At 41.4% G+C, this 14,218-nt stretch overlaps 1 protein-coding gene across 2 annotated transcripts in view; it reads right to left on the bottom strand.

The window, feature by feature from the left end:
* The window catches only part of cemip (cell migration inducing hyaluronidase 1), a 152,512-nt gene that overhangs the window by 70,541 nt on the left and 67,753 nt on the right, over nt 1-14,218 (bottom strand). For both annotated transcript variants that reach the window (XM_026185444.1, XM_026185371.1), the window contains exons 7-9: nt 7,762-7,832; nt 7,524-7,619; nt 2,409-2,530 (exon numbers count right to left, since the gene is read on the bottom strand). In XM_026185444.1, coding sequence (XP_026041229.1) covers nt 2,409-2,530; nt 7,524-7,619; nt 7,762-7,832 — 289 coding nt within the window. The remainder of the gene's footprint in view (nt 1-2,408; nt 2,531-7,523; nt 7,620-7,761; nt 7,833-14,218) is intronic.

The following is a 14,218-nucleotide window of genomic DNA, read 5'->3' as shown; positions in this document are numbered from 1 at the left end:
AAGGACATTGATGATGGAGCTGCCAGGCAGCGAGAAAAGAGGAACACTTCCGAGAAGTTTAATCGATGTAGTGAAGGAGGAGATGAAGAGGGTCGGCATGACAGAGGAGAATGCCAGCGATTGGATAAGACAGAGGCAGATGGTATGCTGTGGTGTCGCCTAAAGGGAGAAGCTAAAAGAAGATCAAGATATGGTACAAGATAATGTCAGGGTTACTGTAAATCATCTAAAGCGTAGTACAAGCTGACAGTGAACCTGTATATAAGCAGAATTACTTCTATTGAAGAAAATTGACTGTTCAGTGACAGATCTAAGCTTGTGACCTTGTAAACGTGAAAGAGGAAGATGGTTACAAAGAGATGCATAAAATGCCTTTTCAGTCAGTGATGATCTAGTATTATTGGTGAATTATATCAACAGCAAGCTGACTGTATAAAATGTATGAAGGTCGCACAGAGATTTCTACACTTCTTAGGGAATTCAGAAACTGCAGAATAGGACAGCACATTTCTTTGTTTCATTTTGTTTCCTGGGGCCAGCTCTTTGCTCCGATTTTAGAGCCATGAGCAATGCAATTAAAGACCATCCCTAGTTCAAACTAAAAGGCTAAACAAATCACAAACTATTACCAGACAACTAAATAAAAGCTGCTTTGTGATAGCTCAGCCTCCTGTTTGTTTTATGGTTTTATGGTGATTTACACCACTCACCACTATGATTAACAGTTGTTTTTTTAACAATACTCGTGATCACAATGGGAAAACATACATTAATATTAAAAATCTAAGCACATTCAATTAAATTAAAGGAAGAACAGCAACTCAGAAACAAAGTGGTAGGACCCATAAACTCACAGAGTGGAGTCAGCGGATGCTGAGGTGCATGGTGCACAGAGGTCACCAACTTTCTGCAGAGTCAGTCCCTACAGACATCCAAACGTAGATCCAATGAAAGAAACTCTAAACGATTTAGCGTAACAAGACATTTTGGACAGTTTTTTTCTCCCAAATTTGTGGGAACAGCTTTAGGGATGGCCTCTTCCTGTTCCAACATGACCGGACACCAGTGCACAAAGCAAGGTCCATGGATGAGTGAGTTTGGTGTGGAAGAACGTGACTGGCCTGCACAAAGTTCTGACCTCAGCCCAGAAAGTTGATTGTCTTCACGTGGCCATTAAAACAACACCACATCCAGATGAACAGAATCTGATTTGAGGATATGTTTACCTGATGAGCATGAATCAAGACCTTTGGGATGAATTAGAACGGTGACTGTGAGCCAGGCCAACGTCAGTCTGACCTCACAAATGCACTTTTGGAAGAATGATCGAAAATTCTCCAACACTCACAGACCTTGTGGAAAGCCTCGCAGAAGAGTTGAAGCTATTAAAGATTAATGTGCAGATATAATGGTTAACTCTATGGGTTAAGACTAGGATGTTACTCAAGTATGCATGTGAAGTCAGACCAGTGATTTACAATACTAACCACATAATATGCCTTAATATGATTGGTGTGACTGGTGCACAGCTGGGGGTTATATTTCTTGCTGAAGTGAAATTTGCATTAATAAATAATATCTACACAATAAATGTAAGAAAAACAGCTGCGTGAGGGTATAATACAAAAATATGTTTGGGATCTTCTGCCTGACAGGTGTGTTCACCTGTCACAGAATAGAGAGTTATTATACGGCTTTATATCAACGGTAGGAATGATTTCCAGATGGATTCTCTACGGCAGCACGGTTGAAGGAGCTGGTATGCTTTAGAAGTGTGGAGCAGTTTGTTCAGTGACTCGAAGGAATCAAACCTTCCAAAAAGTTCAGCTTTTGTGAGTGCCTTTCTGAATCATGGCCAACCCACTGAGCTGACCACAGGTGGACTCCAATCAGTTTGCAGACATCTGACAGATGATCAGATGGCTGCAACAGATCACCAGTGGAAGCTGGACGCAATACTTATGCACGTGTTGTATTTCAATTTTTTATTATGTCACATATGTAGAATTTTGACATGAAATATTAATTCCATCCACTTTGGAGGTTGTAACGTGACAAAATGTGGAACGAGTGAATACTTTTTGGATGCACTGCAGTAAAGTTCAGCAAGTTAACATTAACGCACACATCCAAGCATAGATGCAAGGATGGAGTCATTAACACATTAATAGTGAGAACTTTTAATTAGGGACAGTAGTAATATTTTAAATTGAACTTTTAGGAACCAACGTTGGATCGTGAAATACACACTGAATTTATTTCTTAGTATTTTCTGTGAAAGATAAACTCATTTCATTTAGATTCCTCTTTTTCTTGAGCGTATTGATGCTTAATTGCATTGTCTTACTCCTAATGAAAGTGTCACTTATTGTAAGTTAGGTTGTGTTGTTCTCTAAGAATATCTTTACCTGAATGTCCAGCGGGCTGCTACATAGGCGGTCTGGATAGGCTTTATGCAGATCAGACAATTTCTCCCAGTCTCCAGATCCCCTTTCATCATCCCTGTCAAACCAGTTTGACCATTCTGCCTCTGCAGACACAAAGAAACACAAACACACACTTCTATATTGGTGGGAAGATGATGTGGGGATGACATCACCAATCAATTACAGCTCGGACAGAATACCCGGTGCCCAAATGAAATACTGGAGAGCTGAGCTGACATAACGACATACTGATTGATTGATAATACTTTACTGATCCTGAAGGAAATTGGGTTAAGGCTGCTGGCAACCAGCGCCATCTTACCCTTCCGAACATACATACATTACACAAACATCACATAGGGAAGACGGGTCGGAGAGGTAGAACAATGGAAATACACAATATGAGGAAAGACGGGGAGAAAAAAGGACTCCACCCAGACTGATATCAGATCAGCTCATATGATTAAGAAAATAAATGGTGTAGCTCGGGTGTTAGAACAGGTCACCTACTGATCAGGAGGTTGGTGGTTCGATTCCTGGCTGCTCTGTTCTGCGTACCAAATATCCTCGGGCACAATACTAACCGCATGTTGCTCTCTGGTGCATTCAGTGGTGTGTGAATGCTAAAAATATTTTCTGTTTTAAGTCAACACAAAGCGTTGTGGGGATCCCCAGGATTTCTCTGGCAACAGCTGAAGAATGACCATATTCTGCAGGTGCTGCTGTGCAGCGTGCTGACTAGTGTCCTCGCTGAACTCTATTACAACCTTTCACCATTTAATCTTTGCCTCAGCCTTCACTTACTTTCTCTTCTTCATGTCCAGAGTTATCCTACAGACTACTATCTGATGCTGACTAACTACATTGTTGCCTGACAGCAGCTTGCAGTCTCCTGTCTCTTTGAGATTGCACCTTCTGTCCACCTGTATGCACCGTTATCCACTCTTATAGGTCATCCTATGTTCCTCCCTCTTCTTAAAGTATGTTTTCAACAAAGCCATTTCTATCCTTTTTGAAAAAATTGCTGCCATCTGTCCATCTGCATGTCTCTTTTTAACCCACCCATGAGAACCACGAGTCAGCTCAGATAAATGAGGAGGGTTGCGTCAGGAAGGGCATCAGGCGTAAAATCTTGGGAAAATTAAACAAGGTGATCATAAAGAACGAGATTTCCAAACTGAACAGACTCTTGAAATGATTAAGTGCTTTGGGCAAGTTTGTGTCAGAGGAAAGACCTTTGATTCCAGATCAGACACCCTGATGGTCTTGTGTGAACTGAAGGGAACCTGATCTGGTGTAAGTCTTCTTTCTGAGGTGCATCTTTGTGAGGAAGCAGAGCTCTGGCCCTTATTTTTTTTATAAGAAACTCCTCTGCCACTCCTGATGAAGACTTTAATAAACGGCTGAAAGAGCTAAATGAAGGACTATGGACGGCCCTGAAGCTCTGCTGACTACCACTCAACTACCTACTAACGCTACCTATTTAGCACACCAATATATTGCCGATGTATATCCTCTGTGTGGGTAGTGGTAGGTGTTTGCATATTGGGAAGCGATTGTTTCTCTGTTTCTTAGTACTACCCACACAGATTTAATGTAGCTTTTTCCTGAGCAAGACCTCGGGATGATGTCGCACACCTCTGTTTCACCAACGCCTTTTCTCTGTCTGCACGATCTGACTGGAGAGACATTATGTAGCACAAACATTGTTTTCCCACTGAAAAGATGTAGCACTGACGAGGCATTAACATAGCTTATTGACACAGCAAATATAGTCTATGTCAGCAATATGTTGCTGCACTTTGTTTGATTGAACACAGTTTACTGACTATATTCCTCTGTAACACCAATGTTGCAGCGACAGAGGTTGGAGTCGAGATACTGAGTCTATACTCCAAGCAGGGGGGGATGGGCTGTTTATTTGTACATTTGTCCCTACAAAATACTTTTGACAGCAGAAAATGTTACTGCCTGTTGGTGAGGTGAGCAGCTAATTAGCAAAGCAACCAGACTGTAAGCTGATAGTAGCTAACACAGCCTGGCCTGGAAGATGGACAGCAATCAAGCAATGCTCAGAGTATCGTGGGGATGCCAGGATTTGTCTGGGTGTGTTTATTGTATCTCACCACACTGCATAGATACCTACAAAGAACACCAGGTTCTACTTGGAATTTAATATTTCCCTGTAATAATATTGTTACATGTTCTGCCTTGTCGTTGCACTAAGCTGTAGTGTGAATCTTAAACACAGAAGTCCTTCAGATATGAAGTAGTTTTTTATTATAGCACAATGTGTCATTGCAACACTTGTGCAGGACATTTACTGGTCAGAAGCTGCCACAACTACCTCTGTGTGTCTGCAGTGCAACAATAGTACCCAGTGTCAATAACATGAGCCAGTCTGCCTGAAACAAAAGCATGAAGATTTTGCTTGTGTTAGCTATGTTGCACCCCGGCAGCCTGTAACAATATAACAGTTTGATGGAAAATGTTTCTATGTTTTAAAAAACATGGAGCATAGAGACTTTCTTTCATTCTAGAGTAGCCATGTGGCTACAGCCAAGATAACTGCTAAGATGTAGCACAGCCCCACAGCATGTAACAGCTGATAACTAGAACTTTCCAGGAGGACAGTGTGGTGATCACAGGAGTGTAGTAAAGTGATGTTTTTCCTTCTCTTAACTGCTAACAAATGTAACGTATTGCTGGCTTCATGACCTCAGCTACTTCTACATCTTGCTCTGTTCTGTGAATGCTTCCATTTCGGTCACATGTGGGAATTCTTCCATTTTACAGCAGTTTCTGATGTCTTCAGTGTCCACGTGGCTTATGTTATGTTCCCAAAATCTATAATGTGTAATTCGTTTAAACGTTCAAATTACACATAACCAGGCTAAGCTAGCGATCGTACAATTAGTAAGTAGTTAATGAACAATGGTTTGTTTTTTTGTTTTTTTACATACAGTGACTTGCAAAAGTATTCGGCCCCCTTGAACTTTCCCACATTTTGTCACATTACAGCCACAAACATGAATCAATGTTATTGGAATTCCAGGTGAAAGACCAACACAAAGTGGTGCACACGTGAGAAGTGGAACAAAATCACACATGACTCCAAACATTTGTTACAAATAAATAACTGCAAAGTGGGGTGTTCGTAATTATTCAGCCCCCTTTAGTCTGAGTGCAGTCAGTTGCACATAGACGTTGCCTGATGAGTGCTAATGACTAAATAGAGTGCACCTGTGTGTGATCTAATGTCAGTACAAATACAGCTGCTCTGTGACGGCCTCAGAGGTTGTCTAAGAGAATATTGGGAGCAACAACACCATGAAGTTTTTGTACATGTTTTTTGCACATGTCGAGGAGCGTGTCAGGCTACATTTCACTGTGTGTTATACTTGTATAACTATGCATGTGACAAATAAAGAACCTTGAACCTTGAACACAGCAGACAAGTCAGGGATAAAGTTACTGAGAAATTTAAAGCAGGCTTAGGCTACACAAAGATTTCCCAAGCCTCGAACATCCCACGGAGCACTGTTCAAGCCATCATTCAGAAATGGAAGGAGTATGGCACAACTGTAAACCTACCAAGACAAGGCCGTCCACCTAAACTCACAGGCCGAACAAGGAGAGCGCTGATCAGAAATGCAGCCAAGAGGCCCATGGTGACTCTGGACGAGCTGCAGAGATCTACAGCTCAGGTGGGGGAATCTGTCCACAGGACAACTATTAGTCGTGCACTGCACAAAGTTGGCCTTTATGGAAGAGTGGCAAGAAGAAAGCCATTGTTAACAGGAAACCATAAGAAGTCCTGTTTGCAGTTTGCCACAAGCCATGTGGGGGACACAGCAAACATGTGGAGGAAGCTGCTCTGGTCAGATGAGACCAAAATGCAAAACGCTATGTGTGGAAAACTAACACTGCACATCACTCTGAACACACCATCCCCACTGTCAGATATGGTGGTGGCAGCATCATGCTCTGGGGGGGCTTCTCTTCAGCAGGGACAGGGAAGCTGGTCAGAGTTGATGGGAAGATGGATGGAGCCAAATACAGGGCAATCTTGGAGGAAAACCTCTTGGAGTCTGCGAAAGACTTGAGACTGGGGCGGAGCTTCACCTTCCAGCAGGACAACGACCCTAAACATGAAGCCAGGGCAACGATGGGACGGTTTAAAACAAAACATATCCATGTGTTAGAATGGCCCAGTCAAAGTCCAGATCTAAATCCAATCGAGAATCTGTGGCAAGATCTGAAAACTGCTGTTCACAAACGCTGTGCATCTAATCTGACTGAGCTGGAGCTGTTTCAAAGAAGAATGGGCAAAGATTTCAGTCTGTAGATGTGCAAAGCTGGTAGAGACAGACCCTAAAAGACTGGCAGCTGTAACTGCAGCAAAAGCTGGTTCTACAAAGTATTGACTCGGGGCTGAATAATTACACACACCCCACTTTGCAGTTATTTATTTGTAACAAATGTTTGGAATCATGTGTGATTTTGTTCCACTTCTCACGTGTGCACCACTTTGTGTTGGTCCTTCACGTGCAATTCCAATAACATTGATTCATGTTTGTGGCTGTAATGTGACAAAATGTGGGAAAGTTCAAGGGGGCCGAATACTTTTGCAAGCCACTGTATGTAAAAAAACAAAAAAACAAACCATTGTTCATTACTTAGTTAGCTTAGTATGCTTAGTTGGTAATAATGGGAACTGTTTGGGCTACCCTTGTGGGTGACTGTAACAAAGGTTTGTGGTCACTAGTGCAAGTTTTGGGAGATATATATGTATATGGTATAACTAGCAAGGTAAAGAGCACTGGAAACAGGCTCTTTAAGGGAAAAGGCTCTGTTCATATTAGTGCACCAGTAAAACCTGTTGCTTTGGCTGCCCCTATTCTTTGGGTACCATTGTGGTTAAATCCAAATGACTTCTGCTGCATTTATTTTGGATGGCAGTGTGTCCCTGATAAAAACTAAGTGGTGTTTAACATCTTGAGAGACACTGAGGCGCTGCATACTTTTGTCTGTGTATCTGCTCTCCCATTCTTTTCAGAAAGAAACACTGGTGTGGCTATGTGTCCGCAGAGTTACCTTGGACCCACTGGCTGCTGGCGGTGACGGTGAAATGCTCCCCAAAACTTGACTGAAAAACTTGAGCGCTCCGGGCCTCTGAAGACGCCTTAGTCCCTGTTACAACAAATGCTGTTAGTGCCGTAACATAAAACTTGCTGGGTTTCCTGGATGAAAAATGCTTTGATCATGTCATATCCCATTAAAATCATGCTAGTGGCAGGGTTAGGTTTTTAAAAAAAAAAAAAAAAATTCCTACCTTGATAGACAGCAGTGTCCTCCACAACAGAAGACACATCACCTTTTGTCACTATAAAGGTCCAGGGATGCCTGTAGATAACAAAAAAAAAAGCATATGAAGAAAGAAGCCAGAAAATGGTAGCAAATCAGACAGATGAAAGCAGTAGAACGAGGGCAGAGAGTGGAATGAAAAAATGTACAGAAGGCACAGAAAGAACAGAAGCGAGAGATGAAATGAATAAGAAATGAAGCTGAGCCAGAAGCAAAACTGTCTGGACTAAGAACTGCCAATAATGATTGTTCTTTTCACAGGTTCAGCATGTGCCATGTTGCAGAACCCAAAGTTTTCAAATCTTGTTTCAAGATTCAACAAGACCAATAAAATAATGCTGTCATTGTGCTGACAGCTCAACTCAACTGTGAATGCAACTGCGTTTGCATTCACAGGATGAGGTTCTCTCAGAAGTAGTGACAGCAAGGGAATGACTTCTGAAACTAAAACATGTTGATCTCTCTCTTGTAACTACAGGACATTAATAAAGAACCCAATCATGGTCCAGTCTGCTTCCCTTAAGCACAGTGACCTCTTTCTGAGAAGAATTAAATACAATTGTATTTATATAGCACCAAATCACAACAACAGTCGCCTTGAGGAGTTTTATACTGTAAGGTAAAGACCCCACAATAATACATACAGAGAAAACCCCAACAGTCAGATGACCCCCTATGAGCAAGCACTTTGGTGACAGTGAGAAAGAAAAACTCCTTTTTAACAGGAAGAAACTTCCAGCAGAACCAGGCTCAGGGAGGGGCGGGGCCATCTGCTGTGATTGGTTGGGGGTGAGGGGATGGAAACAAGACAAAAGACAGGCTGTAGAAGAGAGCTAGAAAATAATTATAACTCATAATTAAATGTAGAGTGGTGTATAAACAGTTGGTGAGTGAAAAAAGGTTAAGAGCTGGTTTAACAGAAGGGGGCCTGAAAGCTGGAGGCTCTGCCTCCTATTTTAAAATACTCTAGAAACAACAAGTAAGCCTGCAGTACGAGAGCGAAGTGCTCTATTGGGGTGATATGGTACTACAAGGTCATTAAGATAAGATGGGGCCTTATTATTTAAGACCTTGTATGTGAGGAGCAGGATTTTGAATTTGTTTCTGGATTTAACAGGAAGCCAATGAAGGGAAGCCAAAACAGGAGCAATCTGCTCTCTCTTTCTAGTCCCTGTCAGGACTCTTGCTGCAGCATTTTGGATCAGCTGAAGGAGTTTTTTGGACATCCTGATAATAATGAATCACAGTCGTCCAGCCTGGAATAAATCCACAAGATATGATGTTGAGACAGGATTTTAGAGATTTTAGAATTTGTTCAATATGCACATTGAAGGACATGTCCCGGTCAAAACTGACTCCAAGATCCCTCATGGTGTCATTGCAGGCCAAGGTTTTTCTATCCAGAGTAAGTATCTGGTTAGATACCATGTTTTTAAGATTTTCATAGTCGAGTATAATAACCTACAGTAACCAGTTTTATCTGAATTTAGAAGCAGAAAATTAGAGGTTATCCAGGGCTTTATGTCTTTAAGACATTCCTGCAGTTTAACTAATTAGTGTTTTAATGACTTCATGGATCGATAAAAGTGGGTGTCATCTGCATAGCAGTGTAAATGTATGCTATGTCTTCTAATGATGCTGCCTAAGGGAAGCATGTATAATGTAAACAGAATTGGTCCTAGCACTGAACCCTGTGGAACTCCATAATTAACCTCAGTGTGTGAAGAGGACTCTCCATTTACATGCACAAACTGGAGTCTATTAGATAGATATGATACAAACCACTGCAGCACAGTACCTGTAATACCTACAGCATGTTCTAATCGCTCTAATAGGATATTATGGTCGACAGTATCGAACGCTGCACTGAGGTCTAGCAGGACAAGCACAGAGATGAGTCCACTGTCAGAGGCCATAAGAAGATCATTTGTAACCTTCACTAAAGCTGTTTCTGTGCTGTGATGAGCTCTGAAACCTGACTGAAACTCTTCAAATAAACCTCTGCAGATGATTTGTTAGCTGTTTGACAACTACTCTTTCAAGGATGTCTGATATAAAGGAAGGTTGGAGATTGACCTATAATTAGCTAAGACTGCTGGGTCTAGAGATGCTTTTTGAGTAAAGGTTTAACTACAGCCAGCTTGAAGGCCTGTGGTACATAGCCGATTATTAGAGATAGTTGATCATATTTAAGATCGAAGAATTAATTAATGGCAGGACTTCTTTGAGCAGCTTTGTAGGAATGGGGTCTAAAAGACACGTTGATGGTTTGGAGGAAGTAATTATTGAAGTTAATTCAGAAAGATCAATTGGAAAAAAGACTAAATAAATATCAATAATATTGAAAGCAGCTGTACGTAATGTTCCATCTGTTAGATAGTTATGAGCAATTTTTTCTCTAACAGTTAAAATTGTATTTGGGAAGAAAATCATGAAGTCATTACTAGTGAGCGTTAAAAGAATGGTTGGGTAAACAGAGCTCCGACAGTTTGTGGGGCTACAATGCTGAAGAGAAATCTAGGGTTGTCTTTATTTTCTTCAATCATTGATGAATAAGAAGGTGACACTTTTTTAGATGGTTTATACTCTTGAGGTCCTATAAGTTGGGAGGTGGGGCAGGACCCAAGGTTTCCCAGTAGGAGATTGTCCAAAGCACCACACTGCCTTCGCTGGTTTGCCTTCTATCCATAGTGCATCCTGACGCTGGGTGTTCTCTAGGTAAGTGATACTCATGCACCCGGTCCACTTCTGATGCTCGCTTGCAAATTGTTGGTGTTTTCAGTGGTGGACAGAGGTGAGCATGGGCACTCTGTCTCGTCTGCAGCTATGTAATGCCATATCAAACAAACTGTGCATTCTGACACCTTTCACCAAGAACCAGCATGAACTTTTTCAGCAATTTGAGCTGTAATAGCTCATCTGTTGGATATGACTACACTGACCCTCACTCTTGGCCTCACTCCATCTATGACGCTGTTGCTGGTTCACCACTGCTCCATTAAGGACCAATTTTGATAGATACTGACCACTGCAGACCAAGAACAGCCCACAAAAACTGGGGTGTCTTAGCATGGAGAGTGAGATGTTTGGACTCTAATGCAGCAAAGATAGCATTGTCACTCATTCTGGGTAAACACTGTTTATTTATTTAACCATTTGAAATCATGTACTTTTTCTCCCAGGATCCTTCTACTTGACTTGAACAGAATGATTTATATAATAAAAACAGTTATCATATGGTGATGAACTGCTGTGGGCAATCCCAACAAACAAAAACACAATGACTTCCTACCTCACCCCATACAAGCTGAGGCCAATTGATGTTTATTTTTGTATTTCTTCACTTTCCAAATAATCAAACTAGCAGTTGCTCGTTGCACTTCTCACCAAGCTTTTTGCTGCTGGTCTTTTAGCACATTCCAGCTTTGTGCAGATCTACAGTCTCACCCCTGACATCCTTTGACAGCTCTTTGGTCTTGCCCATAGTGATGTAGAGGTTGAAATAGAAGAAACTGATTTTGTGGATGGTGGTACAGTTGAGATCAGGAGTATCTGTAATTGATTAACTGTAATCTGTGATAGGCAGCCAACCTGTGAGAGCCTAAGGTTTGGCTGGGTTGTAGGGGATCAAATGTTTATTTTTCCCACTGACATGCAAATCAATTCATAACTTTTGTATTTTTCTGGATTTCTTGCTGATATTCTGTCTCAATGAAACTACAATAGAAAATTCCTGTTTCATTCTGTGGAAGTGAGCAAACTTACAAACTCTGCAGGGCATTTGGGTAATTATTGTTCCTTTGTTAGTATGTCTAAAGAGCTTTGACTGAGAACCTTCACAGACATTTGTTAGTATGGTTGAACCATTTGTTTGGTGCAGTTTTTATACATATAAAATGAGTCTATTTTAAAAATATCAAATTACTTTGGACAAATTAAAAGTGGACATTTTTAAGAAAACGATTGGGTTGGTATCTACACCTTAAAGCTCATCTGTACATGCTGATTTACTTAAATTGATTTTTATGGAGCAAATAAGCATTGTGTTGCTGTATTTCTGCATGCTGCCACAAGTACTGCTGTGACAGCTGCAGTAAAGATATGAAAATGACATAACTGAAAATGTATTGCAGAGTCTCATAAATTCCAGCTTATTAAAATGTCTCTGGGTGCACCACAAATTACACAGCCTCTCTCTCCTGATGACACCAGTGTCTGCCTGTTTGGCAATAGTGTAAGGAGAGCCGGCGACAAGAGTCGTTAGGCAGGAATCCCTCTGTCGCCTCAACACTGCTCCGATCGTCCTCCACAGCATCTACAACTGTGGAAGAAAGTGCAAATTGGCAAAGGAATGTTAACTTGTGTCTCTGTCCTCAAGTCATTTATAAAACCCTCTCAGTGTTTCCCGGCTCTCATCTGCAGCATTCATTTTCATAATGCTGCGCGGCTCAGGGGCTAACCACAGGGCCTGCACTGCCAACATTAACCAACATCTCCTCTCAGCCCACAACAAGGCAGCTGACATTACAACTAACAAACACGGTGCAAAGCACAATCGCACAGGCCTGTATTTTACCATGCAAAGTCACCTTTCTTTTCTTTTTCTCAAAAACAGAAGAGCACAGTAGTGTTGTTTGAAAAAGGTCTCAGTTTACAAGTATGAACACTAATGTTAGAAAATCGGAGACCTCAGCAGTCGTTTGGTCGTGATTCATGATTCAGTTTCCATTTCCCATGCATGATACACACTGACACAGTGAGTGCAGCATAACTTCACACAGTGCTCTTAGCTTCCACAGCTTCCATAATATGTAAATGTGTGTCTTTTAATCAGCACACGTATGCACATTTAGTCTTTGTAGTAGGTATGTCAAGCCCACTTTACCTGAATGACAACAGTGATGCTGTGTACAGGAAGGAGATGAGCAGACACGCCTTTCTGAGGACACTCAGATCCTTTAATGTGTCCAGCATCATGTTGGAGATCTTCTACCAAGTAAGTGCTGTTTACTCTGCTGTTGTCTGCTGGGGGGCAGCTTCAGTGCCAGAGATGCCGCAGGATCAAAAAACTAATCCACAAGGCTGGAAGCATCAGTGGTCAGAATTTACAGGCATTTGTCAGTGAGGGTCAGGGGTCACTGAACAAACGCCTTTTCTATCACGGACAACACACCCACTCCACTCCACACTACTGAATAAGCACAGGTCCTTCTCCTCAGACTAATCCAACCATAAAGACCGCTTCACTCTTACCGTTCTCGTTAAAGCTATATAACAACTCTTCATTCTTTCACAGGTGAACACACCTTTCAGGCAGAAGATCCCAAATATGTCTGATGTTTATAGTCTACATATGATTTATTACTGCCATTTGCACTTCTCTCTTGAACACTGCAAGTCTTACTTTTACTGTTTTTAACCAACTTCATTTTTACTTTCTCCATTTTTTATGAGTGTATAAATTCCTACAGTATCTCATAGTGCATGGTCCTTACAAGGCGCTCGTGGTACTTTTATTCTAAATGTGTTGTTTTTTGTTTATTGCAGACTGTACAGTTTTTTAAAATCAACAACCTTTCACCTTCCACCACCTGAGGCACAGCCACCGATCTTAGATAAGTGCATAACATTTGAATCAAAGCACGTTTTCTCAAATGGTGGTAAACTGAACTGAACTTGTCTGTGTGCTACTTATAAACCATAATGAACAAATCTAAATCGTAATATTTGGCTATTGTCAGCAGGTAGACTTGAAACACAGCTAAAAATGGTCTGCCTGAAACAGTGAATGTGAAAGCCGTTTAGTTTAATGTAAATCTGGAAAAATACACTACCAGTAGAAGCTTTAAGAACACCCCAATTCTTCCAGTTTTTTTAATTGCAATTCATGTCATTCAAGTCCAATGAATAGCTTGAAATGGTACAAAGGTAACTGGTGAACTGCCAGAGCTTTGAAAAAAAGAAGTTAAGGTTAACCCAAACTGAATATAATGTACATTTGAGAATTATAAAAAAAGGCCTTTTTCAGGGAGCAAAACCTGGGTTAACTATTTAAAGCTGCTCTGCAGCAATGGAGGTTGATGAAGCTCTGAAAGCTGTTGTACTACTAATTCCTACAGGTGTTCCAACTTTTCTGGATTACTTACAGCCCCTCTGTCTGCATAAAAGCAGTGTTGGCTTGGAGCACACCGTGGTATCATACCCTCGTGAGCATCTGTTGAACAGTATTGTACTGCAGAAAGTAGCGTGTTGCTAAAACAATGGTGAGAAAAAGGCAATTAACAATGCAAGAGAGACAGACCATCATCCGGGGCTGTTTTGCTAGATCCAGGGTCGGTGACTTGTACAGAGTGAGAGGCACCCTGAACCAAAACGGCTACGACAGCATTCTGCAGCACCATGCAGGACCCTCTGGTGTGCGCCTA

Source organism: Astatotilapia calliptera, chromosome 1, assembly GCF_900246225.1.
Source record: "Astatotilapia calliptera chromosome 1, fAstCal1.2, whole genome shotgun sequence".
Taxonomy (NCBI): domain Eukaryota; kingdom Metazoa; phylum Chordata; class Actinopteri; order Cichliformes; family Cichlidae; genus Astatotilapia; species Astatotilapia calliptera.
Note: the sequence above shows the minus strand (reverse complement) of the source record. Positions and strands in the feature narration are given on the sequence as shown.